The sequence below is a fragment of the Bombina bombina genome, chromosome 2 (assembly GCF_027579735.1).
Source record: "Bombina bombina isolate aBomBom1 chromosome 2, aBomBom1.pri, whole genome shotgun sequence".
Lineage (NCBI taxonomy): Eukaryota > Metazoa > Chordata > Amphibia > Anura > Bombinatoridae > Bombina > Bombina bombina.
The window spans coordinates 1,006,489,217-1,006,516,388 of record NC_069500.1 but is presented as its reverse complement, the minus strand read 5'-3'; the positions used below and the strand labels follow the sequence as shown (position 1 = coordinate 1,006,516,388).

Genomic DNA, 27,172 nt, shown 5'->3' with positions numbered 1-27,172 from the left:
TAGGTTTGATTTCTTACTCACATACCGTCCGGGCACACATAACACAAAAGCTGACGCTCTATCCAGACTACATGACAGTAATAAAGACCTTTCTGACCCCACACACATTATACCTCTTGGAAAAATTGTAGGATCATTCTCCACTTTTGAAAAGGATGTTCTAGAATCTTTAAAAAGTGTACCTATAACTAAAATCACAAAGGATTCCTCCGGTCTACTCTACCATGGTAACAAGTTATATATACCAAACATACTATGACCTTCCATTCTCTTTCACTTCCATTATACTCCTCTTTCTGGACATCAAGGAATGAATGAATTAGTGTGGAGATACTATTGGTGGCCTCAAATGGATCAAGATATATTTAAATACATTAAAGGATGTCATGTCTGTGTTAGAAACAAGGTTGAAAACAAAAAACCTTTTGGTTATTTAACTCTGATTCCAATTCCATAGACCCCATGGACCACAATATCTGTGGACTTTATAGTCGAACTACCTCCATCACAGAGGTATAACACAATATTCGTTGTTATAGACCACCTAACAAGATTTGCACATTTCATACCCATGAAACAGTTACCAACAGCCAAAGAAACTGAAGATGAGTTTATCACACATATGGTCAGATTACATGGTCTACCCACAACCATTATATCTGATCGAGGAATGCAATTCACTTCTCATTTCTGGAAGGCCTTATGTAAGCTACTGAAGATTGAACACAAGCTCTCCACCTCATATCACCCACAGACCAATGGCCTCACGGAGAGAGTCAATAAAATTCTCGAACAGTACCTTAGATGTTACAGCTTGCATCTTCAAGATGATTGGTTACCCCTTCTAGCCATGGCAGAGTTCGCTTATAACAACTCTATGAACTCATCCACAAGAGTCAGCCCTTTTTTTGCCACTTATGGCTATCATCCCAACACTTTCTCCTCATTATCTATCCAAGATAAGTCTCCTGCTGCTACTGACTATACTTCAAAACTAAGAGAGACTGGATCTCTTAAAACTTCATTTATCAGAAGCGAAGGTTAAGCAAAAGTATTACTATGATCTGAGACATAGACCAACTCCACAATAACGCATTGGAGATCTAGTCTGGTTATCCACAAAACACCTGAAGATAACCGTACCATCAAGAAAGTTGGCAACCCTATTCATATTTCCATTTCCCATCAAACTGATAATCAATGATAATGCTGTTATTCTTGCTCTTCCTGACTCATACAAGATTAATCCATCATTTCATGTTTCATTATTAAAACCATGTGTCCATGATCCGCATTCAGCTTCTGTCACAACTCCTTCACCACATATCCAAGTCAATGATCATGAGGAATATGAGATTCAAGCTATACTAGATTCCCATATAAGATGAGGTCGCCTAGAGTACTTGGTTCAGTGGAAAGGTTATGGTCCAGACGAAAATTCCTGGATGCCTCGAAATGATGTTCATGCACCTAAGCTCCTGACCCTTTTTCGCCATAAATATGCAATGAAACCAAATTGAAAATCCTCGGAGAGGATTCCTTGATGAGGGGGATCTGCATTATCTGTGCTATGTCTTTTACTACACGCACCTCGCACCTCCCACCTCACCTTGCCTATTTAAGTTCACTTCCTTTTCATCTAACTGCTTGAATAATGGTAAAGCTACGGATACGTAAGCACCTTCTGATTTCCTGCCTGTTCTATGGAACATTTTACTCTCCATCCTACTTGACTCACCCAGTCATAATTATTGTCTGTATTGGCTGTGATCCTCCAGCCCTCCTTCAACACCCTCCATAGTTAGACACGCTGTGTCTCTGACACCTGTAACAAGCTGACTCTCAGTAACTGCAACTGATTCAGACCACACCTACAGCTTCCACCTTTGTTAGACATGCTGTGTCTCACTCACCTGCTCCAACTGATTCACGGAGGACTGATCAGCTCCAGATCAGAAGTTAAGGGCTATTGGCAGTTTAGTTTAGGCTAGGGGTTTTATTATTTTGGGGGGCTTTTTATTTTGATAGGGCTATTAGATTAGGTGTAAATAGTTTAAATATTTGATAATTTCTTTTTTATTTTGTATAACTTAGTGTTTTTTTGTAATTTTAGTTAATTGTATTTCATTAATGTAATTTATTTAATTTTAGTGTAATGTTAGGTTTTATTTCACAGGTAAATTTGTATTTATTTTTACTAGGTAGTTAGTAAATAGTTATCAACTATTTACTAACTAATCAACCTAGTTAAAATAAATATAAACTTACCTGTAAAATAAAAATAAAACCTTAGCTAGCTACAATATAACTATTAGTTATATTGTAGCTAGCTTAGGTTTTATTTTACAGGAAAGTATTTAGTTTTAAATAGGTATTATTTAGGTAATAATAGTAAGTTTAATTTAGATTTATTTTAATTATATTAAAGTTAGGGGTGTTAGGCTTAGGGTTAGACTTAGGGTTAGGTTTAGGGGTTAATATATTTATTTAGTGTTAGTGATGTGGGAGGCCAGAGGTTTAGGGGTTAATAACTTTAGTATAGTGGCGGCGGCAACGTTTGGGACGGCAGATTAGGGGTTAATACATTTATGTAGGTGGCGGCAACATTTGGGACGGTAGATTAGGGGTTAATAAGTGTAATTTAGGTGGTAGCGATGTTGGGGGCGGCAGATTAGGGGTGTTTAGACTCTGGGTTTATGTTAGGGTGTTAGTTTTAAATATACATTTTCTTTCCCCATAGACATCAATGGGGCTGCGTTACGGAGCTTTACGTTCCGTCATTGCAGGTGTTAGGCTTTTTTTTAGCCAATTCTCCCCATTGATGTCTATGGGGAAATCGTGCATGAGCACGTCAAAGCAGCTCAAAGCAGCACAGGTATTTGTGTGCGGTATGGAGCTCAACGCAGCCATATCGCCTGCAAACAAAGGGTTTTTGCAAACCTGTAATAGCAGCGCTATTAAAGGTGAGCAGTGAAAATAACTTACAAGTTATTAGCGAGCCACTCATAACGCAAAACTTGTAATCTGGCTGTCAGTTATTTGATCACTGTTCTCCTTTCTGTAAACACTTATCCATATTTGTGTTCTAAGATAAAAACCTCTATACCCTATTGGCAGACTATATTGCTATTTCATAGTAATCTGTTCACTTCCTGTTTTAAATAAGCAGTGACTATACATAGCTACAAACTCAGTATTTATAATTAAGACTACTTAAACAGATAAAAGAAGTCAGGATATTACAAAATGTTTCAAATTATATGACATTGTAGTTGAGTTTTAATATTTAAAAAGACATAAATGTCAGCTTGTGACAAATTTAAACATAATTGATTTGGAATACACTTCTGAAGATAGATAGATAGATAGATAGATAGATAGATAGATAGATAGATAGATAGATGTGGTATTGGGTTCCAGGAAATGCCAATCTTAGTGCTGCTGTTTGCAAGATTAATATTCAGTCATTCAGAGCACCACAGAAACTCTGCATATCTAAACATTACACATTATATATCATAGGGCAATATAATTTTGAAGAAAACGATTGAATCTTACTTGGGGTAGAGGATTGGCTGGCTTAGTGAGGAGTCCTCCAACGTAGACCACATGTGGTAGTGTAGGTCTTGGGAATTCCAATGCTACATCAGTGCAGAGCATCCATAGGCTAGATCCTTGGATTAATTCATACATTGACCTTGTTGGCAAAATGTTATGTTTTTCCATTATTTTTTCATATTTTGGTAGAACTAGATATTTAACTCCAAGCCGAGACATAACATAAACAATGGTATTTTTAATCCTGTCCAGCAGGGTCATTCGATCTGTGAGAAGTGAGTTAAATTCTGGAACATAAGCTAAAGGAGCCGGCGCACCAACTTCAGCTGGATACCATAATCCTGTAGAAAGAACAGCATACTTAATATTCAAAATGTTGGCTATAACAAATCCACACATCTCATTTGGATCAATCAGCAGCAAATCAAAGTTTTGTTGTTTTAAGTGTTGCATAAGCTCTTGGTTGCCCACCATGAGATCACAGTTTTTGGAATAATGATCAAGAATGTCAAACAGCTCCAATGCAGTGAATCTACCAGAAAAAATGTTTTGCATTTTGGACTGCAGAAAATTGTCTGATGTGGTACTGTTAAAAATTCCTGGGTAACGCTGCATCTGATAATGACTGGATGGTGGGATGTCCCTTCCTTCAGATACAAGGAATACAGTTTGATGACCTTGTTCGTGAAGAGCTGAGGCCAGAGTTTTGAATATATATAGATGGCTTTCAAACATTATTGGTGGCACAGTAAGAATTTTGGCAGCCTTAGTAACTCCAAGAATGACAAACAAGATGAGTTGAAGAGGTGTAGAAGGCTTCATGGCTATATTAAGTGAATAAAAAAGAAACATGACCACACAAATACATACAAGTCATTACACAAATAACCATTATTCACATTATTCAATATATCAATCTTTAATAATTTGAACAAACAATTTATACTTAAATATTTGTTCTCTAAAAATCCTTTTAGTTTCTATCATGATTTAGATAGAGCATAAAATTTTAAAACAAAATTTCCGGTTTATTTCCATGATCAAATCTGCTTCATTCTCTTAGTTGAAAGAGCAGAAATACACTACTGGGAGCTAGTTGGACACATTGGGTAAGCCATTGATAAAAGGCATATACTGTGTATGCAGCCAACAATCAGCAGCTAGCTTCCTGTGGTGCATTGCTGCTCCTGAGTCTATCTAGGTATACTTTTTAGCAAAGGACAATAAGAGACTGAAGTAAATTAGATAACAGATGTAAAATGGAAGGTTGATAAAATTGTATGTTCTAACTGGATCATGAAAGTTGTGAAAATGTGATTATATTATTGTATTTAAAAAATAAATGTTATACAACATTAAAGGGACAATCTACACCTTAGTCATCTTAATGTCTTACCTTAGATTAAACTGCAAATAGCATCCTGCACCCTCTTTATATCATGCAGCAGTAAAAAAGTAAACAGTAAAAAAGTTATTTTAAAATGAATATTGTTTCTGACCACTTTGAAATGGCTGCCAAGCTCTGCCCACTGATGACATCACGATTTGGGCTGCATCTAGGCACTCTGCTGAATAGCATTGACAGTCTGTTGAATCCAGCTAGTGAGCCTTTGGTGATTGGATGCCAAATGCAGCCAAGATTGTGATGTCATCAGTGGGCTGAGCTTGGAAGCCATTTCAAAGTGGCCAGAAACAATATTCATTTTAAAATAACTGTTACCATTCTTGCTGCACGATATAGAAAAGGTGCAGGAGGAGGCTATTTGCAGCTTAATCTAAGATAAGACTTTAAAAGTACCAAGGTGTAGGCTGTCCCTTTAAGTGAAATTATGAGAACTTACTATTTTTAAAAAAAGTTCAAAGGTATTAAAGATTAAGGATGTATTTTTGGAGGATACTGCTTAGAATTTTTTTTTGTTACAGAGTAATTCTTTACTCAAAAATTTACCAGACATGGAGAATTCAAGTTTTATTAGTATTCTTCTGTCAGCAGCAAGTACAGCAAAGCAAGCATACAAATTTGTCAGTGATCTGCTCTTTAAAGGGATAGAAAGGGCAAAATTGAAATGTGCAGGGGTGCACTTCAATTTTAAATACAATCATTTTGCAATACTTCACTTATACACACTTCCCTTATATACACTTATTTGTTTTTTTTAAATTATATATGCACAGATGCTGTGAGGGCCGGTGCACCAGCTTTTGATAGCCACACCTTCTTAGAGAGCCTTTTATGACACAAATGAAGATTTTACTGATGCAATACAGACCACCCCAGCTACCAGTTCTCTGAGCAGGCATATGTGCATATGCTGTTGAAAAGCAGTAATAACCTTTACTAGAATCATATTTGATAATGGAAGTATAAAAATGCTTTTACTTAAAATATAAAAACATTTCTGCACACTTCTATTTTGAACTTTCTATGCCTAAGTCCCTACAAGAGGCAAGGGGGTTGACGATACTGATAGGGGACCAAATAGCATATGAATCTATATACACAGACTGTGACTCGGCGGGCCACTATGTGATTTGTGTGTGCCGCTTAAACTGTGTTCTGTATACACTAGACGCTGCGTATTTGCCCAACACTAACCAGGCTAGTTTCCTTAGGAAATTGCTCCTGACTGTAGACAAGGTAAAGCAGGGCCATATCCTCCTAGCAGGCGATTTTAATATGATCTGGGACCCCAAGAGAGATAGGAGGGGGAATGCAACACTGATAGGAGATAGAAACAGGGACTTCACCTCCCAAAAATTTAAAACATTGACAGCTCAAAATGGCCTACATGACATTTGGAGGGCTCTGCACCCAGATGCCTGTGATCACACCTTTTACTCAGCCCCACACTCTTCCTTCTCTAGGCTGGATTATGTCTTCTGCGACCCTTGGGCGATGAGAATGGTGCAAAGTTCTGCCATAATGTCATGCACGTGGTCTGACCATGATGCGGTGATGGTTAGTCTAGATCTGACGGGTGTCCATGAGGGGCCTAGGAGATGGTGTATGCCTGAGCATCTGTTTCAAGATGTTTTTATGTCCAAATGGTCCAGGAAGGTTCTCAAATTCCTAAATAATAATGCAAATGGGGAAACCTCGATATCCATAGTCTGGTCGACTTTGAAAGCCTGCATGAGAGGGCTCCTCATAAAAAGGGAGTCTCAGAATAGAAAACGGAGAAAGGAGACATTGGTGCAGCTTTATAGCAGGCTGGTCTCGGTTAAGGGGATGGCCAGGGTCAGTGTTTCCCACTTAGATATCATAGAGTAGCAGTCTATAAGGGCTCAAATACGAGACCTAGTACTGGAACAAACCCGGATGAATCTCAAGTACTTAAAACTGAAATTTTAACACAGTGGCAATAAGGCAGACCGCCTTTTAGCAAACAAACTACGCCAGAAAACACTAATGAATAGAATAGCCTATATCCAGAAGGGAGAGGGAAGATGCTATTCACCTAGGGACATTGGGGATGCTTTTGTGGAATACTATGGTAGACTTTACCAAATATAATCCTCAGAAAAATGACAGATCCTCCCAAGGGAGGATATAATAAGGTCCTTACAGGACCTTAATCTACCTAAAGTCCCTACTGAGGCTGAGGAACTACTATCAGCCCCAAATACTATTACAGAGGTAATTAAGGAGTTGAAGCCACATAAAGCCCTGGGGCCAGATGGCTTCTCTTCTATTTTTTATAAGAGACTCTCAGCTGAAGTTGGTCCCACCTTGGTCTCTGTTTTTAATTTCAGACTTCCAGACAGGATACTTCCCCAAAGAATTCTTGGAGGCAGAGATCATGACCATCCCCAAACCGGGTAAGGACCCGAGTCGATGTGAGAACTACAGGTCTATATCCTTGATAAATGTGGACATTAAGATGTATTAAAAAATTCTAGCTAATAGGCTGGGCAGGGTGCTTCCCTCTTTGGTCCATTTGGACCAGGTGGGCTTTGTACGCGGCCGGCAAGGCTCGGACAACACGCGTCGCCTGCTAGATATTTTCACCCAATCTGTTTCTCTGGGGCTCCCACTAGTTGCCCTGTCATTAGACGCGGAAAAAGCATTTGACAGGGTACGGTCTGAGTATATGGAGGAGGTTCTGAGGACCTTTAAGTTTTTGCCCCACCTTATCAGAAAAATCATGGCTCTATACTCTAATCCCTCGGCCAGGGTTAGCGGGAAAGGGTTTTGCTCCAAACCCTTTGATATCACGAACAGGACCAGACAGGGGTGTCCGCTATCCCCCCTCCTCTTTGTGCCTACCATTGAGCCCCTGGCAGCCATGATTAGGCAATCGAACAAAGTGCAGGGGTTATTGATACATGACACCTTGCAGAAGCTTGCATTATTTGCAGACAACCTCACCCTGTTTATTACAGAACCTGCGACTTCTCTGCAGGCGGTATTTGAGATCCTGGACAGTTTGGCAAAATGTCCTATTATAGGCTTAACTACACAAAGATGGAGGCCTTGGTCTTGAACCTCCCCTCGACACAGCTCTCCCAGCTCAAGGAGACTTACCCATTCAGTTGATCAAGCCTGCTGAAACATCTGGGGGTCATTCTCTCACCTGACCCAAAAAAGGTGATTCATGCTAACTAAGATCCACTCTTAAGAGAATTTGAGACCCTCACCACAAAATGGGCTAGATATGAGATTTCATGGATTGGGAGAATACAGTCGGTAAAAATGATGTTGCTGCCTAAGGTCACATATCTTTTTCGGTGTATCCCTCTGATAATTCCGAACTATATTCTAAACCACTTCCAATCAGTGATAAATAGATTTATCTGGCAGGGTAAGCCCCGGAGGATTGCGATGCAGCAGTTGCAAAAGCCTATTCTGAACGGAGGCTTGGCAGCCCCTAACGTCCGTAAATATTACAAAGCAGCCATGCTCTCTCATGTGACGGCTTGAAGGGCTCTGCCCGATGATACCAGGTGGGGACAACTTTAGCAGGCAGTGCTCCCATTGGGCTTGTTCCATTAGGAGCTTATATGGGTCCCACAGCATACTGATGTACTTAAGGGTGTGGATAATCCTATTATTTGGGCCTGTATTAAATCATGGAGGGAACTTCATAACTTGATGCGGGTCCACCGCATCCATCACCTGCGCATTCAGTAAGGGCGCTGTTGCTCTGCCTGCCAGCATCACATCCCCAGATGTGGTCCACTTGGGGCATAAAACACACCCGAGACCTTTATACACCACGTGGCTTAGCAACACAGGCTTCTGGCCAACCAACTGTGGATATCCCTAATAAGTACCACTTTGAATACTTCAGATAAAATCTCCATTATGCTGGCATGGGGATTCCAAAAAAACAACCCTAGAGAAATGACCCAATGGGAAAAAAGTTGCTTACAGGTAAACCACTCCGGAAAGCTATGACAATTCATTACCAAGTCCTATAGGACTCAGAAGGGTTTGTGAAGACGTTCCATGTTTTGGAGTGGGAGAGAGAAATGAGGTGGGTGCACACTGAATTGGAATGGCAAAAAGCCATACAATTCACAAGAACAGCGATACACTACGTTAGACAGATGCTGGAGGGGGTGCAGCCAGAGGGGATCTCACCTTCACATTTGGTGGAGCTGCAGTAAAGTGCAGGAGGTGTGGGAACAGGTGGCGACAGTACTCGACCGACTGGGTTTAATCTGTAAGCAAACACCAGACATTGCCCTTTTCCACTTATGACTGGAGAAATTGACCCAACCAGAGAGAATGTTATGTGTTATCATCCTCCTGGACACAAAGCTAGCTGGCTGGGAACTTCCCAGGTTTCATTTAGTAGGGTCAGAGATATCATTGAATATATTCGCTCAATGGAAGAATATTCTCTGAAATGCATGGGTAGACTGGGCCTGCATGGTCAGGTTTGGGTAGCTTGGGAAAACTGGGAGAAAAGTGAATAAATAGGGTACAATAGCAGTTGGACGAAAGTGCTGACAGTCAAAGTATGCAATGTCTGACTGTCAAAGTATGCAAGTTCTTTTTTTTTTCCTCTCTGCCCTGTCGCCTCGACATATAGTTTTTTCAACATTCAGAATTGCTACCCATTCACCTGGATGCTATTGTAATATATAATTAAAACAACCCCTTAAACCTACCAATATTTTGAGGAGGAATTATAAACCAGGTGACAAATAATATATTTTGTATTCTTTTTCCCGTGTTACATTATTTAGTTGTATGTTCTGTTGTATATATTATGGACAGATATAGGCCTATTTATTCCTAATCAGAAACTTTTCATCGAAACTAGGCCGCATAGTTATTGCTTGTTACTTTGTATGCTAGATGTCCAATTGAAAATGTACGTATGTAAAAAGAGGTACTATACATGGCCACGTATATTTCCTTATGGTTTAAGGCCTAATACTGTTTACGGTCTCTAAGACATGCCTTTTGTATTAGATGCATAAGCACTGATGCATGTTGATATATGTGATGCCATGATAACAGCAAGACTATGTTTTTGCATGAGAAGAAAAAATGGGGTTTATTTAGCAGCGCTAAAAAAAAGCTAGGAAATGATGATACCAATCTAATTTATGTTTTATACAATCTATTTTATTTAAAAATTCTTATAACACATAAAAACAACAGCAAATGCTTTTCCTAATTAATAAAGGGACGTCTCCCTTATACAACACTTATAAAAACAGACTAGAACCATATAATCCTAGAATTTCAGGTATAAAGGAATTAATTCTATAGATAACATATGGCAAGCAACAAATTTCTAAGATAAATGGTGAATTAAATATTTAAAAGGCACAAATGTATCAATCCTAATAGCTTTACAGTTCTTCAGTAACAAATTCAGTTATAAAGTTACACAGTTACTTTCCTTGGACATATAATTGGCTCAGGTGTGCTGGATAGTTAAAAAGGCAAAAAACAGCCAATATTCTGATTTAGGTGCCAAAGCAATCGTGGTTAATGGAAATGGTTAATTTAACAGATGAATACCTTGATGTCTTTAAAGTTCAGTTTGCGTGTTTTAAAAAACGTAGTGCAAATTAGTGTAGAGGTACCTTAATCTGTCCTGGTTGCAACCGCTGATTATCTTCACTGTGAGGGATTCACAGACTGTTTGTTCCTGGTGCTTCTGATAAGTCACCTGACCTTCTCTTTGATTCAGAGGTCAGGGGTGATGATCCGTTCTGGTGATGTAGTTATCCTTTTTTTTGTTTTCCTTTCTTCTTATAGCCCAAATATTGTTTTCATCTGGGTTCCCTCAGACTTCTTAAGGTTTGAAGAAATCTTTGGTCAGTGTTTAGCAGTAACACCGTATTCCCTGAAGTTACCAAAGGTAGATTTTAACTTGCAGGGTCAGGAGAAAAGTTTAAAGTTGCAGGGTCACACAGCTTTGTGACAGTAGTAAATGAAGTTTAGTAGAGTGTAGCAGGTCCCATTCAACGCGTTTCACCCTTCTGGGCTTTATCAAGAAAGGTTTCTTAAGAAGTCTGAGGGAACCCAGATGAAAACAATATTTGGGCTATAAGAAGAAAGGAAAACAAAAAAAAGGATAACTACATCACCAGAACGGATCATCACCCCTGACCTCTGAATCAAAGAGAAGGTCAGGTGACTTATCAGAAGCACCAGGAACAAACAGTCTGTGAATCCCTCACAGTGAAGATAATCAGCGGTTGCAACCAGGACAGATTAAGGTACCTCTACACTAATTTGCACTACGTTTTTTAAAACACGCAAACTGAACTTTAAAGACATCAAGGTATTCATCTGTTAAATTAACCATTTCCATTAACCACGATTGCTTTGGCACCTAAATCAGAATATTGGCTGTTTTTTGCCTTTTTAACTATCCAGCACACCTGAGCCAATTATATGTCCAAGGAAAGTAACTGTGTAACTTTATAACTGAATTTGTTACTGAAGAACTGTAAAGCTATTAGGATTGATACATTTGTGCCTTTTAAATATTTAATTCACCATTTATCTTAGAAATTTGTTGCTTGCCATATGTTATCTATAGAATTAATTCCTTTATACCTGAAATTCTAGGATTATATGGTTCTAGTCTGTTTTTATAAGTGTTGTATAAGGGAGACGTCCCTTTATTAATTAGGAAAAGCATTTGCTGTTGTTTTTATGTGTTATAAGAATTTTTAAATAAAATAGATTGTATAAAACATAAATTAGATTGGTATCATCATTTCCTAGCTTTTTTTTAGCGCTGCTAAATAAACCCCATTTTTTCTTCTTATCCACCATTTAGTTCTCTTTGAGGGAAGAACTTTTTTAGCAGCAGGAATCCACCTTTAGGCGCTCCTATCACACTACACATAAATACCTATGTTTTTGCATGCCCTTGCTACCTCAATAACAATTATTAAAAAAAAAAAAAAAAGTCCCTACAAGCATGCAGAATTCTGTGAAATACTTGGGAATAATTTTCATATCTGCACAGCTTGTTTATCCAGTAGTGTAGAGCTTCCAAGTGGTTCTTATTTGGGAGCCCTATCCTACTGTTCACCCACATCATTTTGTTCCTTATAACTGTCCCAGTTCCTTAAAGTGAACTTGGGGATCATCAAGCCACAGCCCATAATCAACACAAAACAGCCCACAAGACTCATAGATCATGTCATACCCAACTCATCCTCCAGATCACCAAGACTCTTTCCCTGGGTTATCGAAATCCTTCCAAGGGCTGCCCTAACTCTATCAACAGATCCCTGCTCAGAACGACCCAGAAAATTAAATCATACTGATAAGAAGTTAAAAAGAAAATCCAGACTGTGGTTTTAGAAAAAAATATCTTGCCTGTGTATGATATAACTGTTCTAAAATTTGTATTAAATTTCTAAAAAATAATTTAGTCTATATCATTTTAGATAGTAGGTACTGATACAATGACCAGGGAAGCATTATATTGTTGTCTAGTATATTGTAATATGTGTTTTAGGATCAAAAACCTACACCAAACGGTCAAATTAATTTTATTATGAATATTGGTTGCTCTTTGTGGTATGTTGTACTGAGTCCTCAAATATAAAGATTGTGTTGATATCTGTACTGACTAACTGTTCTGGAGTGTTGTGGCCTACGGCAACCCTTAAAAGAAAAGGCACACAACACCTCCCCCGGTAGTTCATAAACAGGGTAAGAGCAGCTTTATGCTGTATTTTGATATGACTTTATCTATCTAAATGATGATTAGTCCTATTGTTATTACCGAGCTATCAGCTATTTTGGAAGAACACAGAATCCTACTTGTTAATTAACTAGAGAAGGCATTCCAGGTAATCCACCATGACTTTAAGATGTATATTGACTGTAAGATATATTGACACCCTTAATTCAGGAGTCCCATAAAGAAGCAGCAACTACAGGTGTAGTGCATGTTACATTTCAATCGGGCATCCGCTGCTTGTTGAATCTACAACAAAGTCTTTATTGGTTTACCATTAAAAGCGGCACACAGGAACAAAAAGGGGGTACAACTGGTCTTTCGCATTTTGGAGTTAAGCCAAAATCATAGACCTCTGTTGCTGACTTTTTCAATGATATTTTTGGTATGGGAAGAAATGGTTAACTAGAACCTGTTTAAATATAATGTAAAACTAAGAGGAACTGCTTAATTGTGTACAACAGCTTATTGGTTAATAGGGACAACTCATTGAGATAAAGCTGGTCTTATTCAGCACAGGGACATCTATTTAAAAAACGGATACATGAAATTAGATTTTGCATGGGGTTTATGACATAGTTATATGCAAGCAATAGTACAATACTAAATTGCTCTAATAACACATTAAAGCATTTTATTTTTGCCCCTTTGAGTCCCTTTAACAAGCACTTTGTTATAGAAGTAGATGCACTTCACTATGATCTGTCTGAACATTTTGCCTGATATATTATCTCCAATGTATTCATTATTGTAGCACCATCACAGACCAAATTTTGTAACAGAATTATCTCAGTATGTGGGATAGCTATTTCTTGGCTGCATATAAATGTCATGTAGGGGGCTTTCCCTACCACAGCCATTGTCCACTGGGCCTTCACAATCATTTTGGCCTACTAAATATTTCACATTGCTTATTGAGGAATTCCATCTGCTGAGTATTCAGTCTGCAAATATCAGTTCTAAGCACAGTTACATTTTCATCTGTTCTACTCTGTATTAAAATATTAGAAACCTTTACAATGAAAAAATATTATTGCACAAATTGTGGTTGACCCAATAATTACAAATTAATAAATTGCTCTAAAATGTATTATTGAATTATATCTCTAACGCAGGGCTGCCTCCACTACGACCCCATCGGGCCCTCAAAGGGTACTTGTGCGACTCTCACCAACATTTAGAAAACAGACATTTGTTAAAAAAAAAGAATGTCCACATTCCTCATTAATAAATAATTAAGCCTGTGTGTTTGTACCACATTTTTGGGAATTTGAGTAATATTTACAAATAGATGAAATGTATCAATCATAACTAATTTCCTGTAATTTCTAATTAAAAAGTGATTATAATCTAATTTTATTTTGAGGTGTTAGCTTTAGGAAAATATGGGCGAGATTACAAAAAATCTTACATAAAAAGTCTGGGGACTATCTTCAAAGCAAAACATGAAATTTTTCCAAAAACTGTTTTCTTCATTTATTTAAAGGGAAAGTCAACCCAAAAATGACTGTATTTTATATAGATTAGTTAAATAACTATCTTTACAGTAAACTGTAGCCAAATTTTCATCTAAATAAACTTTGGCAGAAAATAAACTTACTAGATCTCATCTGGCAGTTTGGAAATGGCCGCCTGACCTCTCCTTCTCTGACTTCTTCCAAAAGCTTGCACTAGTACAGGATCCTTTTCTCTAGTCTTGTCCCTGCACGCTCCTGCAATTTCAGGTCTCTAGCAGCTGTTCATACCCGGTACTCACTGCCTCTCATCCATGCTGTGCGCTGTGTGTTACAGAGAATGAGAGGCAGTGAGTGCCGGGCAGGTGGCGATGTGATGGTCTGTGCTTTAGTTAATACTCCAATGAGATTATAGAGACATTTTTATTGTATTTCCTTCACTACACAGTCCTCTCTGATCGACTTTTTCGCGCACCATCAGCATTGCAACATTGTATCCACGGATGTGAAAGGCTGCACAGTAGTGATGATCACATACACAGGCACTGATGCACTGAGCTGATTTTGCGTCCCTCTTGCCTTCCACGCCTTCCATAGACCCATGTATATAGTTTTTTTTATAATAAGGCAATGGACATATGTAAATATAGTGCACTATACATGAAAAATCTTTCTTTTTCAGTGTTTTATACCAGTTTATTATTTTTATGGTAATATATATATATATATATATATATATATATATATATATATATATATATATATATATATATATATATATATATATATATATATATACAGATTCACTGTTGGCACCATAAAAATAATAAACTGGTATAAAAACACTGAAAAAGAAAGACTTTGCATTTATAGTCAGAGGAAGACAAGCCGACTGAGTCAGCTGTGGCCCATTCGTGAGTCACAGACAGCTGGTATCAAGATAACGGCTCTACTACACCCAGTTGGGCCACGAGGTTTGAGAGAGTAAAAAGCCCAGTTGCCGGAGAGATGATGTATGAAGGGATGAGTAAACTCCACGGCCCTGCATAGATCTGAATTGAATCCACACTGCTTAGATCACCGGCCTCCACGTATACTAGGGACTCAGAGGCAGTGCTGATTGCTAGTGTACGGGAGGGAGGTTTGCATCCGGCATTGGAGACCTGGACCAATCCTATAGCTCCAACTGTACACACCTCTGAAATTGTGCAGCGTGGTCGGATAGTTGGTGAGTTGCTATAACAGCGCTTTCCTGTGGTTTTGCTGGTCCTCGTAGGCCAGTTCAATCTCCTCTCTGTAGCTTCCTGAGGAATCTACCTATTCAGGTAACGTGACTTCAACAACAAAAAGAGCTAACAAATTGTCTTGAAAAGACCGAAGAACTTCCGGTGGTTCATACAGGACTGTGTGGGATACTTATTCAGCCGGCAAGCTGATATTAAACACTGCTCTAATTGGTTTTGATAAAAGCCCCGGAGAATGTGGAAAGAAGAAGCTTGGCCGAGTTAAAGCCGTCAGGCGGTAGGATAAGCTAATCCCATGGCTCCCTGCAAAGATATAAAATAAAACCTGCATTATTTAAATAACCTCTATTTCCCAGAGAAGGGGTACTGTTTCAGCCTTGAACTTTTGATCATTAAGGAAAGTGAGTTCATGGTAGCGGAAGCTCGGACCAATCTTAGCGCTTCACACTTACAGACCCCCTGAGATTTACACCGGAGTCTGAAAGGCTACTAGCTGCAGTGGCAGCACTTTTTCTTAGGGGTCACTTTGCTTCTGGCTGCTGGTCTTGAGCTTCCATCAGAACGTGCTGTTTTACCCGGCTGACCTGGTTGTGCTGTATCTAAGTTTATAACATAGAGGCTACGTTTAAACTGTGTCCAGCCTAGCACTACTAACAGTTAGTTGGTAACTAAAGCACAGACCATCACATCCCGCCTGCCCGGCACTCACTGCCTCTCATTCTCTGTAACACACAGGGCACAGCATGGATGAGAGGCAGTGAGTGCCGGGTATGAACAGCTGCTAGAGACCTGAAATTGCAGGAGCACGCAGGGATGAGAGGATCATGTACTAGTGCAGCAGTGCAAGCTTTTGGGAGACGTCAGAGAAGGAGGGGTCAAGCGGCCATTTCCAAACTGCCAGATGAGATCTAGTAAGTTTATTTTCTGCCAAAGTTTATTTAGATGGAAATTTGGCTACAGTTTACTGTAAAGATAGTTATTTAACTAATCTAAATAAGTTACAGTAATTTTTGGGTTGACTGTCCCTTTAATTGTATTCACCAATCAATGTGATTGTACTTGCTGTTTATGGAGAATTCCACCATATCTATTTAATCACTTTTTCTTATTGTAATTTACAAAATGAAAACAAAAAAACATACTCTCTCCCAATATTCCTATATTAGTATTGTATATAAAGTCACATATTGTAAAAAGAAGGTATCAAGTGAAAGGGGAAATGCAATTAATTAGTTCCTTGAAAAAATGTAGACCTAATTCTAAATGATGGACACAGGTTCTGCCTCAGTACTTGTGGTTGAGAAGTCTTTCTTCATAAAGAAATATCTACTGTACCTTAACTCACAATGATGTGTATTAAAATGCATTTTAAATATTGATGTATAACCTTAAAACTAGTAATGTGTTTCTCATTAAAATTCCTTTTCTTCTCTCTTTGTAATGTTTTCCAAAACAGACCATAAATTATTTCTGTAAACTATAGTGCTAGTAGTCTCTTCTGACCTTTCCTCACTTTTATGTACAGTTTCTGCCCTGAGTTTAAATGTTTTGGTGTAACATAAATAAATACAAGTTTGAAAAAAAATGCTAAAGCCCTTAAAGAGAGAGTAAACACTTTGATATTATAATATAAAATGCTTAATTAAGTTCAGTAAAACAACTTTTAAATATACTTTAATTTTTAATTAGCCCCTGCTCTAATTTAACTTAAGAGTTTCCCAAGTCTGAGAACTGCAACTGAACATAGCAAGTAAACCCTGCAACTAGGATTACCACCCAGTTGGTATTTTACCAGCATGTTTGCTTTATTAAGGCTCAGGTCAAACTCAAAAATCTACAAAAGACTGAATCAAATAAGTAACACATTTATACCTCCAGATAAAAAGGCTTTTTGTCACATAAATCTTAAAATGCATTGTTTCAACTGCAGCAATACTCTAGGTAAGAGCATGCAAAATAAATTTACAGTGTTTTATTTTTTTATGAGTGTCTCACTTTTATTCAGATTGACTACGAGTTCTAAAAACACTTCCAATTTTAAAGCTCCCAACCATCTCACAATTCCCCAATTATGTCCCATTTTCACACAAAAAAAAACACATGCTCCATAGGACCAAAAAACAACCTCAGCCTTACAAAGCCAAAAGTTTCTCAAGAACATTGTACAGTTTAACAGATACAGATATAAAAGTAAACATAATTAAGTATAGGTGCATTTAACCCATTCAGAACCAGGAATTTTAGAGAAAAACGTAACCCAAAGTACCAGAGATATTTTAGCACTTTTGTTTTTACTCCTTTTAAACAGAAATAGAGTCTTGTTTTTTATATTTATTTATTAAAACTATATATATATATATATATATATATATATATATATATATATATATATATATATATATATATATATATATATATATATATATATATATATATATATATATATATATATATATATATATATATATATATATATTTTGTAGACAACCCAAGGTATTGATCCAAGACCATTTTGGTATATTTTATGCTTGTTTTGCCACCAAATGTGATCATATTAAAAAAAAATCCTTACATTTTAACCAAGTTTGGGTTTCTCACTTAAATTATTTTAATGCCACTTGTGCAGTCATAACATAATCATTGTACAACACTTCGAATATTAACAGCAGTGAAGGGGTTAATCAGGTACGACTTCTAAGGTTAACATCAGCCTGATGAAAAAACTTTTATGTTGTGAAGCACGTTGTTATATTTTATCACTTTATTCTTTTAATAAAAGACTCCTTGGAATGAGTATTTTAAGAGCAACTTACTCTGAATAATTTTTTCTTTTCATTCTCCATTTTGAGAGTCCAGTACTTGGAGAAGAAAACTTGATAGAATACAGTTAGCTGGGAGGCTGCCAACATTCCCAGACTACAAGATTAGCACTGTTTAAGTACACTTACATTGTGAGTAGCATATTGATGATGAATCTGGCTTCCTCCAATAATTGCGTGTCCCATGATAAAACCCAAGTTTGATTGGAGGCTGCTAATATACCCAGACTGTGAGTCCTGCATTAAAAGTGCTTTATACTTGTGAGTGTATTTACGTTTGTTCACTATATCTGATTGTTGTCCGTTCAATGCACAATAGGAGCATCCTTTCTCTTTTGCATGGTTTTTTAGATAATAAATTGTTAAGCCTATACCATTTAGAGAGGAGCTTCACCTGATACTGGATCTTTGAGACTACTTACTTTCTTATTTGTGTATGCTAGTATATATATATCTTACAGGGCACCTCTAGCATTATTGTATAAATCATTTAAGCTGTAGTGTAGATATTACCCTCCCAACTGACATATCCCACCCGGATCCCTCCCAAACAGCTCTATTTCCTCCCTTAGTGCTTTTTTTGTTTTTATGAATTTTACTTTTTTTAATTTTTGCAATGTAGGATCTCCCCTTATCCTCCCACCTCCATGATCCCTCCCAAAGATCTCTCTAAACCTCCCCTCACCCAATGGTCTTTGACATCTAAGGTACTGGCAGCTGTCTGCCGGTACCCATTTTACATATATTTCTTTTTTAATTTTATGTATTTGTAAATAAAAATTGTTTTTGTTTTTTGTAGAGTTGCAACCCCCCCTCGACCTCCCCACCTCCCCTCTCCAAGCAATCATATTGTAGGGCCCCCCTCGCAAACCTCTTTGCCATATAGCCCTCTCTCTCCTAATCATTTATTTTGTGTAGATAGGGAACCCTCCTCTTCCTCCCCTCCATATCCCCTCCCGCAATGTGCTTCCCGCCCACTTCCCCTCCCTCACCACCTACTGCATCACTGCAAGAGTGTCACTGTCTGATTGGTACTCTGCCTTCATATGGTTAAGGAAAAATAAATTGTTCTTCATTACCATATGAAAGCAGATGCCTTCTGCCTCTGGCTGCAGTCTTCACTTTCAAAGCTGAGTCAGATGGTTGGACGTAAGTAATAACTCAACAGGGTATGCTAGACAAAGTACCCTGTGATGTAGTACCTATGTAAAAAAGGCTTAAAGGGTTAATCACAATGGCTGAACCACTTATTCATAAAAAATATGACTAATAATTATTTTGCTTTAGTATAGGTTTCATTTATGAAGCTGCAGATGCAGCTTTTGAGCACTTTTGCTGAAGGTTTACTCATGCAAACCTGCCATTGCTGCTGCTGCTTAAGCTCACCATCACCTCGCAACAAGTTTTCCTAAACCTAAAGCCTGCATAACATCTCAATAGCCTGTATTTGAATACTTTCAGTGAATCATTACACCTATGCTATTCAATATATGGGTTTACCAATTTGAAAGTTACAGACTTCAAAGTAAAACCACTAAAATAAGCTGCTTACAAATATGTTCCTTACTTTTTATAATTTGCAGACAAAAAAATATTATAGTATGCTTGAGAAATAATGTGAATTTTTTTAATGGAATTTAGAAAGTAAATGTTCACCAGGACTCGCAAAACACTTGCATGAACACATACACAGGCAAACATACATATACACACATACACAGGCAAACATACATATACACACATACACAGGCAAACATACATATACACACATACACAGGCAAACATACATATACACACATACACAGGCAAACATACATATACACACATACACAGGCAAACATACATATACACACATACACAGGCAAACATACATATACACACATACACAGGCAAACATACATATACACACATACACAGGCAAACATACATATACACACATACACAGGCAAACATACATATACACACATACACAGGCAAACATACATATACACACATACACAGGCAAACATACATATACACACATACACAGGCAAACATACATATACACACATACAGTCACAGACACACACAGACACAATGTATCTATCTATTTCTGCAATATAAACACAACACAGATTTCCTGAAACAATACTCCCCAAACACAATACTGAGTTCTGAAAGCCAACAGAACTAAAGGCAATAGCTAGCTAAATAAATTAAGGTTTCAGAGTTACCTCTAAACTGTAAGCTCCATGGGCACTTTTTTATTACCCCCCCCAGAATGTAAGCTCCTTGGGCAAAATCTTCCATTATATAACTGTAATAATACTTCTAAATAACTGACAGCTTCTTATAAATATAGCCACAAAAAATGTGCTGCTCCTCCTCCAATTTGCTGCCCTAGGCAGGAACCTTGTTTTTTTAGGCCAAAATTCGCCCCTGGGTATGCTAATAACACTGTTTTGTTTTTTTCTTAAGGGACATTTGTATCAAGTGCTGCAGTCACCCCAAAATATCACAATAGATACATCCTACACTGGTGAAATGCATTCAGTATTTCAATGAAAATTATTGTTTTGTGAGATTTGTATGCTTAAACCACATAAAAACAATAGTAAAACTTTAGAACAATTACACCTGAAACATTGGAATCCCATTTAAAAGCAAGAGTACATTAGGGAAAAGAACAAGTGACAATTTCAAAAGTTAAAGGTACCTGAAAGTCAAAATTAAAGTTGCATAGTTCATATAGTTTCCACTTATATGTACGTATATCTACACAGTCCTCTCCCACTCTGTGGGGATTGACTGTGTGGGAGAAGCATTGTCAAAGAGTAATATGTACAATAAGGCACAACAAGAATGGTTAACCCAAATACTCACTTTGGTGTTAACAAATATTTTTTTTCTTTTTGAGAATCAATTCTTTATGCAGAAAACAGGCACAGCGATGGGGTCCAATGTGGCCCCATCCTATGCCTGTTTGGTTATGGACGCCATCGTCGAAGAGAGACATGTGTATACAAACCCACTCTTTACCCAATTCTGTCAGGGTTGGTTCCGCTACATAGATGATTTGTTCATCGTGTGGCGGGGAAACACTTATGGAATTTACACTCAGCATTGAAAATGCAGTCCCTTTTTTGAAATTCAGTAGCAAAATGGATACACAAAAGGTGGAATTTTTAAACACAATGGTCTCTAAAAAGGATGGTGGATTGGTTACTGATCTTTTTGTGAAACCTACTTACACAGGAGTAGTTTTAATTCACCACATGTTTTCCAATGTATGCCTAAATCACAGATGCTGAGAATAGAAAGGATAGTGTCAGATCCAGAAACCAGACAGGTCAGATCTAATTACATGAAGGAGAGATTTGTCAGTAGGGGTTATAATATTCAGGAACTTGAGGACATAGAGAGCGCTCTAAAAAAAACTGCCCATTTAGGAGCAATACACCTAGTTCAATGAGATTGAATTTTGTGAGCTCATACAATACTATGAGCAAAAAAAGTGTTTAATATAATCAAAAAACACTGGTATTTATTAAAAGAAGCATGTTCAGAGATTAAGGATTTCCAGGAATTTCCTAGAGCCTCATATCATAGAGGCAACACAATAGGCAGACAGTTGGTTTGTGCCATGCCTGCCAAGCAAACTAGCAGTACTCAATGCCAATTCTTTATCATTAAGGGAGGAAAAATTTCCCATCCTTACACTGGGAAGAAATATCACAATAAAGCTTTTTTCACCTGTGATTCAACTTATGTTGTTTATGCGTTAAAATGCCCATGTCAGCTATTATATGTTGGTGAAATGACCCAAAAGATAATAGACCGCATTTGTCAACATAAGTCGACTATTTGCAATGACAAAATGTTACATCTTCCTGTTCCAGCACATTTTTCAGAAATGGGCCGTCAGGCCAATCAGTTGAGGTACATGATTATTGATAGTGCCCCCAAAAAACCTAGAGGGGGCGATAGAATTAAGGACCTCCTTAATAAAGAAGCCAAATGGATTTGGCTACTTAATACCATGTCCCCAAAGGGACTTAACAGATAATTTGATCTCTTTCCCTTAATTTAATCACCATATGCCATTTATCTTCTTTGAAACTTAGGTATTAAAATTTAGTTATGGTGTATGGTTGGCAACTTGCTGCATCTTTTTTTAATCAGGTCACCAATTCTCTAATGGGATGTAAGGGTTTAAAGATTTTTTGTGTTGTGTTTATAGCACTTTTGTATTCAATGAAATGATGTGTGATGATGTCAAACCTTGTAACCACTCCCATGCTCTGTGATTGGTCACCTGTTTTACTATTGGGCCTACATAAGACTTGTCAATTGTATTTGTGATTAGCTTGAGGTGCCCGAAACGTTGCTCGATTTATAAAGGTATAGCCTTTAACCCGTGTGCCACCTTGTTCTTTGTTGTGCCACTTATATGTATAACATTGTTGTCACTATTAGACACGTACATTTATCTCCAGATGAATGATAAAATTAAGGTATTTTCACTATTTTCACTGCATTTATCAGAAATACGATAAACTAATAGACCCTTTTTATAGTCAAAAACAAAGGGCTAAATTACATGTGGAGCTCTAATATATTGCGCTCCTGTAAATGGGCAAATTCATCCATTTATGGATGTAGCAATTAGCTCCAAAAGTTAAAGGGACAGTGCACACCTTAGTCATCTTAAAGTCTTATCTTAGATTAAGTTGCAAAAAGTCTCCTGCACCCCTTTGTATATCATGCATCAGGAATGGTAAACAAGTTATTTTAAAATGAATAGTGTTTCTGGCGATTTTGAAATGGCTGCCAAGCTCCACCCACCAATGACATCCAAATCTGGGCTCCATCTATGCACTCTGCTGAAAAGCATTGACAGTCTGTTGAATACAACTAGTGAGCTTTTTGTGATTGGAAGCAATATGCAGCCCAGATTGTGATGTCATCAGTAGATGGATCTTGTGAGCCATTTCAAACTGTCCAGAAACAATATTTATTTCAAAATAACTGTTTTATCTTTCCTGCTGCATGATATAGAAAGGGGTGCAGGAGGCAATTTGCAGCTTAAACTAAGGTAAGACTTTAAGACGACTAAAGTGTAGACTGTCCCTTTTAAAGTGAGCGGGTCTCGGGTGTTAGAAAAAGTGTCACTGAAAAGTATCTTTACATTGTGGTCTATGGGGACTGTGTTTGTACTGTAAAAATATATGTTTATGCTTATATACATATATATGTGTGTGTTAATATATGTATATATACATATAAACACATAAATATATATGTATATATTCATATATATTTAAATTTTACTGCCCATCACTGCATGACTTACTCCCTTTGCTGCACATTTTCGTTTTTAGCCGAGTCTCATGGCATGAGAACGAGGCTCCCATTGGAGCCTATGGAAGTGCGCTCTTGTGAGCGCAAAGTTTTCCTGCAATGCGAATGTAAGGTTGCATTCACATTGCGCTCCATTTAGTAATACCAGCGCACATTTACAGGCACTGGTAATACTGAGTAGAGCGCAAATATAGCACTTGCACAAGCGATATTTTGCGCACCACTCATAATCTGGCTCAATTTTTTTTGTTGTTAATTTGTTCATATAGTTAAAACCATTACCCTAAAGGAGGGGAAAGACATCAAATTTTAACTATAAATACAATTCAATAACAATCCAGCAATTACCTTTTCAACTGATTGGTTCTAGGCTAGAACATAAGTATGTAAGCTTCACTTTTGTTCTTGACCAATCCTGACTCAAATAAAAAAAAACATATTTGTGCTGCTTCTGACTTGTAGCAGTAGCACTAAGTTGCTGTTACTTTAACTTATTTAAGTTTAAGTTGTTTTTCAGCTGCTCCCCTGTTGTCCTGAAGATAGTCCCTATAGAGTAAGACACTCTTTCAGGAATTACAATGATCTGGCACAAAAAGTATCTAAAATCTAGAAATCTACAACAATCGGCTCCTGCAACTATTTATATGTCAGAAACTAAAAAGAAATATCATGTTTGTTTTTTTTCAAAAATGCATATCTTGATATTTAACGGGACATGCTATTATTTAAAATTTGTGCCTGTCCGATGCTTCCTAGAGAAGCAAAAAAAAAAGCAAAGTAATCTCTTTAAAATATTACAAACGCCAACACTAGCATGGGGCAGCCCTCATGGAATTCAATTTTAAAACAAATTAAATGACGCTGTTTTCAGTGCACCATACCTTAAAATTGCTGTAATTTACATATGCATAGGTTTTCCTTTCAGAGTAAATAGTGTGTTGAGAATTTTGGCGAAAACTTGTCACTTTTTAATTTGCGAGAAAAAATAGTGAGAACTGTAGCGCGAAAATGTTTATAAAAGTATGCTGGGATTAGAGAGACAATTTCATATACGCCCATGGAATGCACAATACAAAAAACAAAAATTACGCTTTGTATTTTGTAATTATAACTTCGTATTTCTTTGTGTTTTTATGCACATCCAGTGTACTTACATTACAATTTTTGCTGTGCATATTTAATACAATTTATTCCTGTGTAATTTACCTACAAATTTAGTTTTTTTTTTTTTGTTTTTTTTTATAAAATATGATTTTTGATGAAGAATTTTGTAATTCTTCCCAAAGATGAACACTATCGACTTTTGAAAATAACTCCTTTTTACTTAAACCATCACAAAATGCACTGTGCTTATTCATATGAAATGTTCACCTTTTCTGAGAATCACAGGCAGTTGCTTATTGCAATGCAGTTAAGCACATTTGAAAAATCACGTGTTTATATGATAAATATGTTTGATATGTTAACATAATTAAAAATGCAAAACAATACAACAAAACTTGTTTGCTCCTTTTTTTATTTTGAAAATGTTTTGTAAACAATGGAACTTAGACAACAGTATTTTAGTCCATTTTAACTACCTAATCTAGAAAGTTGATGCCCAGGAAATAAAGAACTATACGTTATTATATGACAAGGCAAACACAGAATGTAAAATATTATCCCTTAAACACATTAAAAGCCAAGGAATGCATAGCTCTATGACATTCAGTAATAACATCACTCACTACCAAAACAATTCTTACATTACCACTGATATCAGTATTAAAATGAGTTCAAGTATCAAAGGAACTAAAAGTATCTGTGAATTTATTTTTCGTTACTCATCAACTATCAAACTGTATTTAAACACTTCTTTATACCTGTTATTGCAATTGTGTAATTGTCCTGTTGAGTAGGGAGGAGTTGGTTGGCAGTGTATCAACAGATTGCAACACTCACAACTAATCTTGCACCAAAACAGCCATGACTAACCCTTCACCAAAACAAGTCACTATTTCTAAATGTGTGCATGTTTTAATATTGTGATCCAAAACTACAACATAAAAGTAAGTTAAAGGGACAGTCTACACCTTACTCATCTGAAAGTCTTACCTTAGATTAAGCTTCAAATAGCCTCCTGCACCCTATTCTATATCATGCAGCAAAAGGTAAAAAGTTATTTTAAAATGAATATTGCTTCTGGTTACTTTGAAAATGGCTGCCAGCTCTACTCACAGATTACATCACAATCTGGGCTGCATCTAGGCACTCTGCTGAACTGCATTAACAGCCAATTGAATACAACTAGTGAGCCTTTTGTGATTGGATGCCATATGCAGTCCAGGTTGTGATGTCATCAGTTGGCAGAACTTGGCAACCATTTCAAAGTGGCCAGAAACAATATTCATCTTAAAATAACTTGTTTTACCTTTCCTGCTGCATGATATAGAAAGAGGCGCAGGAGGCTATTTGCTGCTTATGCTACAGGTAAAACTTTAAGAAAACTTTAAGATATCCTTTTAAAATGTATGTACCCAATACACTATTAATAGTATGGCCATGAAAGAGACATACAATTAAAGATCAATTAAATATCTACCAGTTATACTACATCCCTCTATTGTCCTGCCCTAACAAAATGAATAGGTGTGTTTGTAGGCTTATTCTTGCAATTGAAATAATATTAAAAATGTCAGTACCTTAGAAATGATCTTTGTGCATAGAAAGAGTAAGTACGAGAAATGTATCTGATTACAGTATTTTATGGTATTGCAAAAATGAACCAATTTGTTTGACAAGTAATAAAAAGTAACATCAACACAAAATAAAAATGCTAATAAAATACAATTTATTTTGACAGGAAATGTATATCTGTTGCTATAATACTTTTTAAGTTTTAGACAACTGGTTTTAATATACTTGTTATCTCTGATTTCCTTGTATCTAAGCCTCTGAAGTATGCTCCCTTATCTAAGGGCTGTTAAAACTTGCAATCAGTGTGGTCTAATTTGTAACTGCAGAGGAGTGAGCAGTGTTATCTATATGGTACATATTAACTAGCTTTGTCTTGCTATGAAAAGCTTATAAAATGGACTGAGATAAAGACAAGCAGAGATTTAGAGTTTTAGATGTTAAAAAGTATATTAATATAACAATATTGGTTATGCCAAGACATGAAATGAGTAGTAAAGGTGTTATCTATCTTTTTAAACAATACAAAATTGGAGTAGACTGTGCCTTTAAGGTTACTGTCACTTTAAGGTAAAGTCTAGTTCAAAATAAACTTTCATGATTCAGATAGGGCATGTCATTTTAAACAACTTCCCAATTTACTTTTATCACTAATTTCGATTTGTTCTCTTGGTATTCTTAGTTGAAAGCTAAACCTAGGAGGTTAATATGCTAGTTTTTAAGCCTGTGAAGGCTGCCTCTTCTCTCAGGGCATTTTAACAGTTTTTAACCACTGGAGGGTGTTAGTTCATATCTGTCCTATAGATAACACTGTGCTCACGCACGTGAAGTTCCAGGGAGCCAGCACTTATTGGATAAAATGCATGTCTGTCAAAAGAACTGAAATAAGGGGGCAGTTTGCAGAGGCTTAAATA

General features: G+C 37.0%; 1 protein-coding gene across 1 annotated transcript in view; it reads right to left on the bottom strand.

Moving 5' to 3' along the window:
• The window catches only part of UGT8 (UDP glycosyltransferase 8), a 268,405-nt gene that overhangs the window by 205,446 nt on the left and 35,787 nt on the right, over window positions 1–27,172 (bottom strand). Inside the window, exon 2 of the mRNA XM_053703588.1 lies at window positions 3,559–4,382. Within this exon, the coding sequence (XP_053559563.1) occupies window positions 3,559–4,380 (822 nt within the window). The 5' untranslated portion in view covers window positions 4,381–4,382. The remainder of the gene's footprint in view (window positions 1–3,558; window positions 4,383–27,172) is intronic.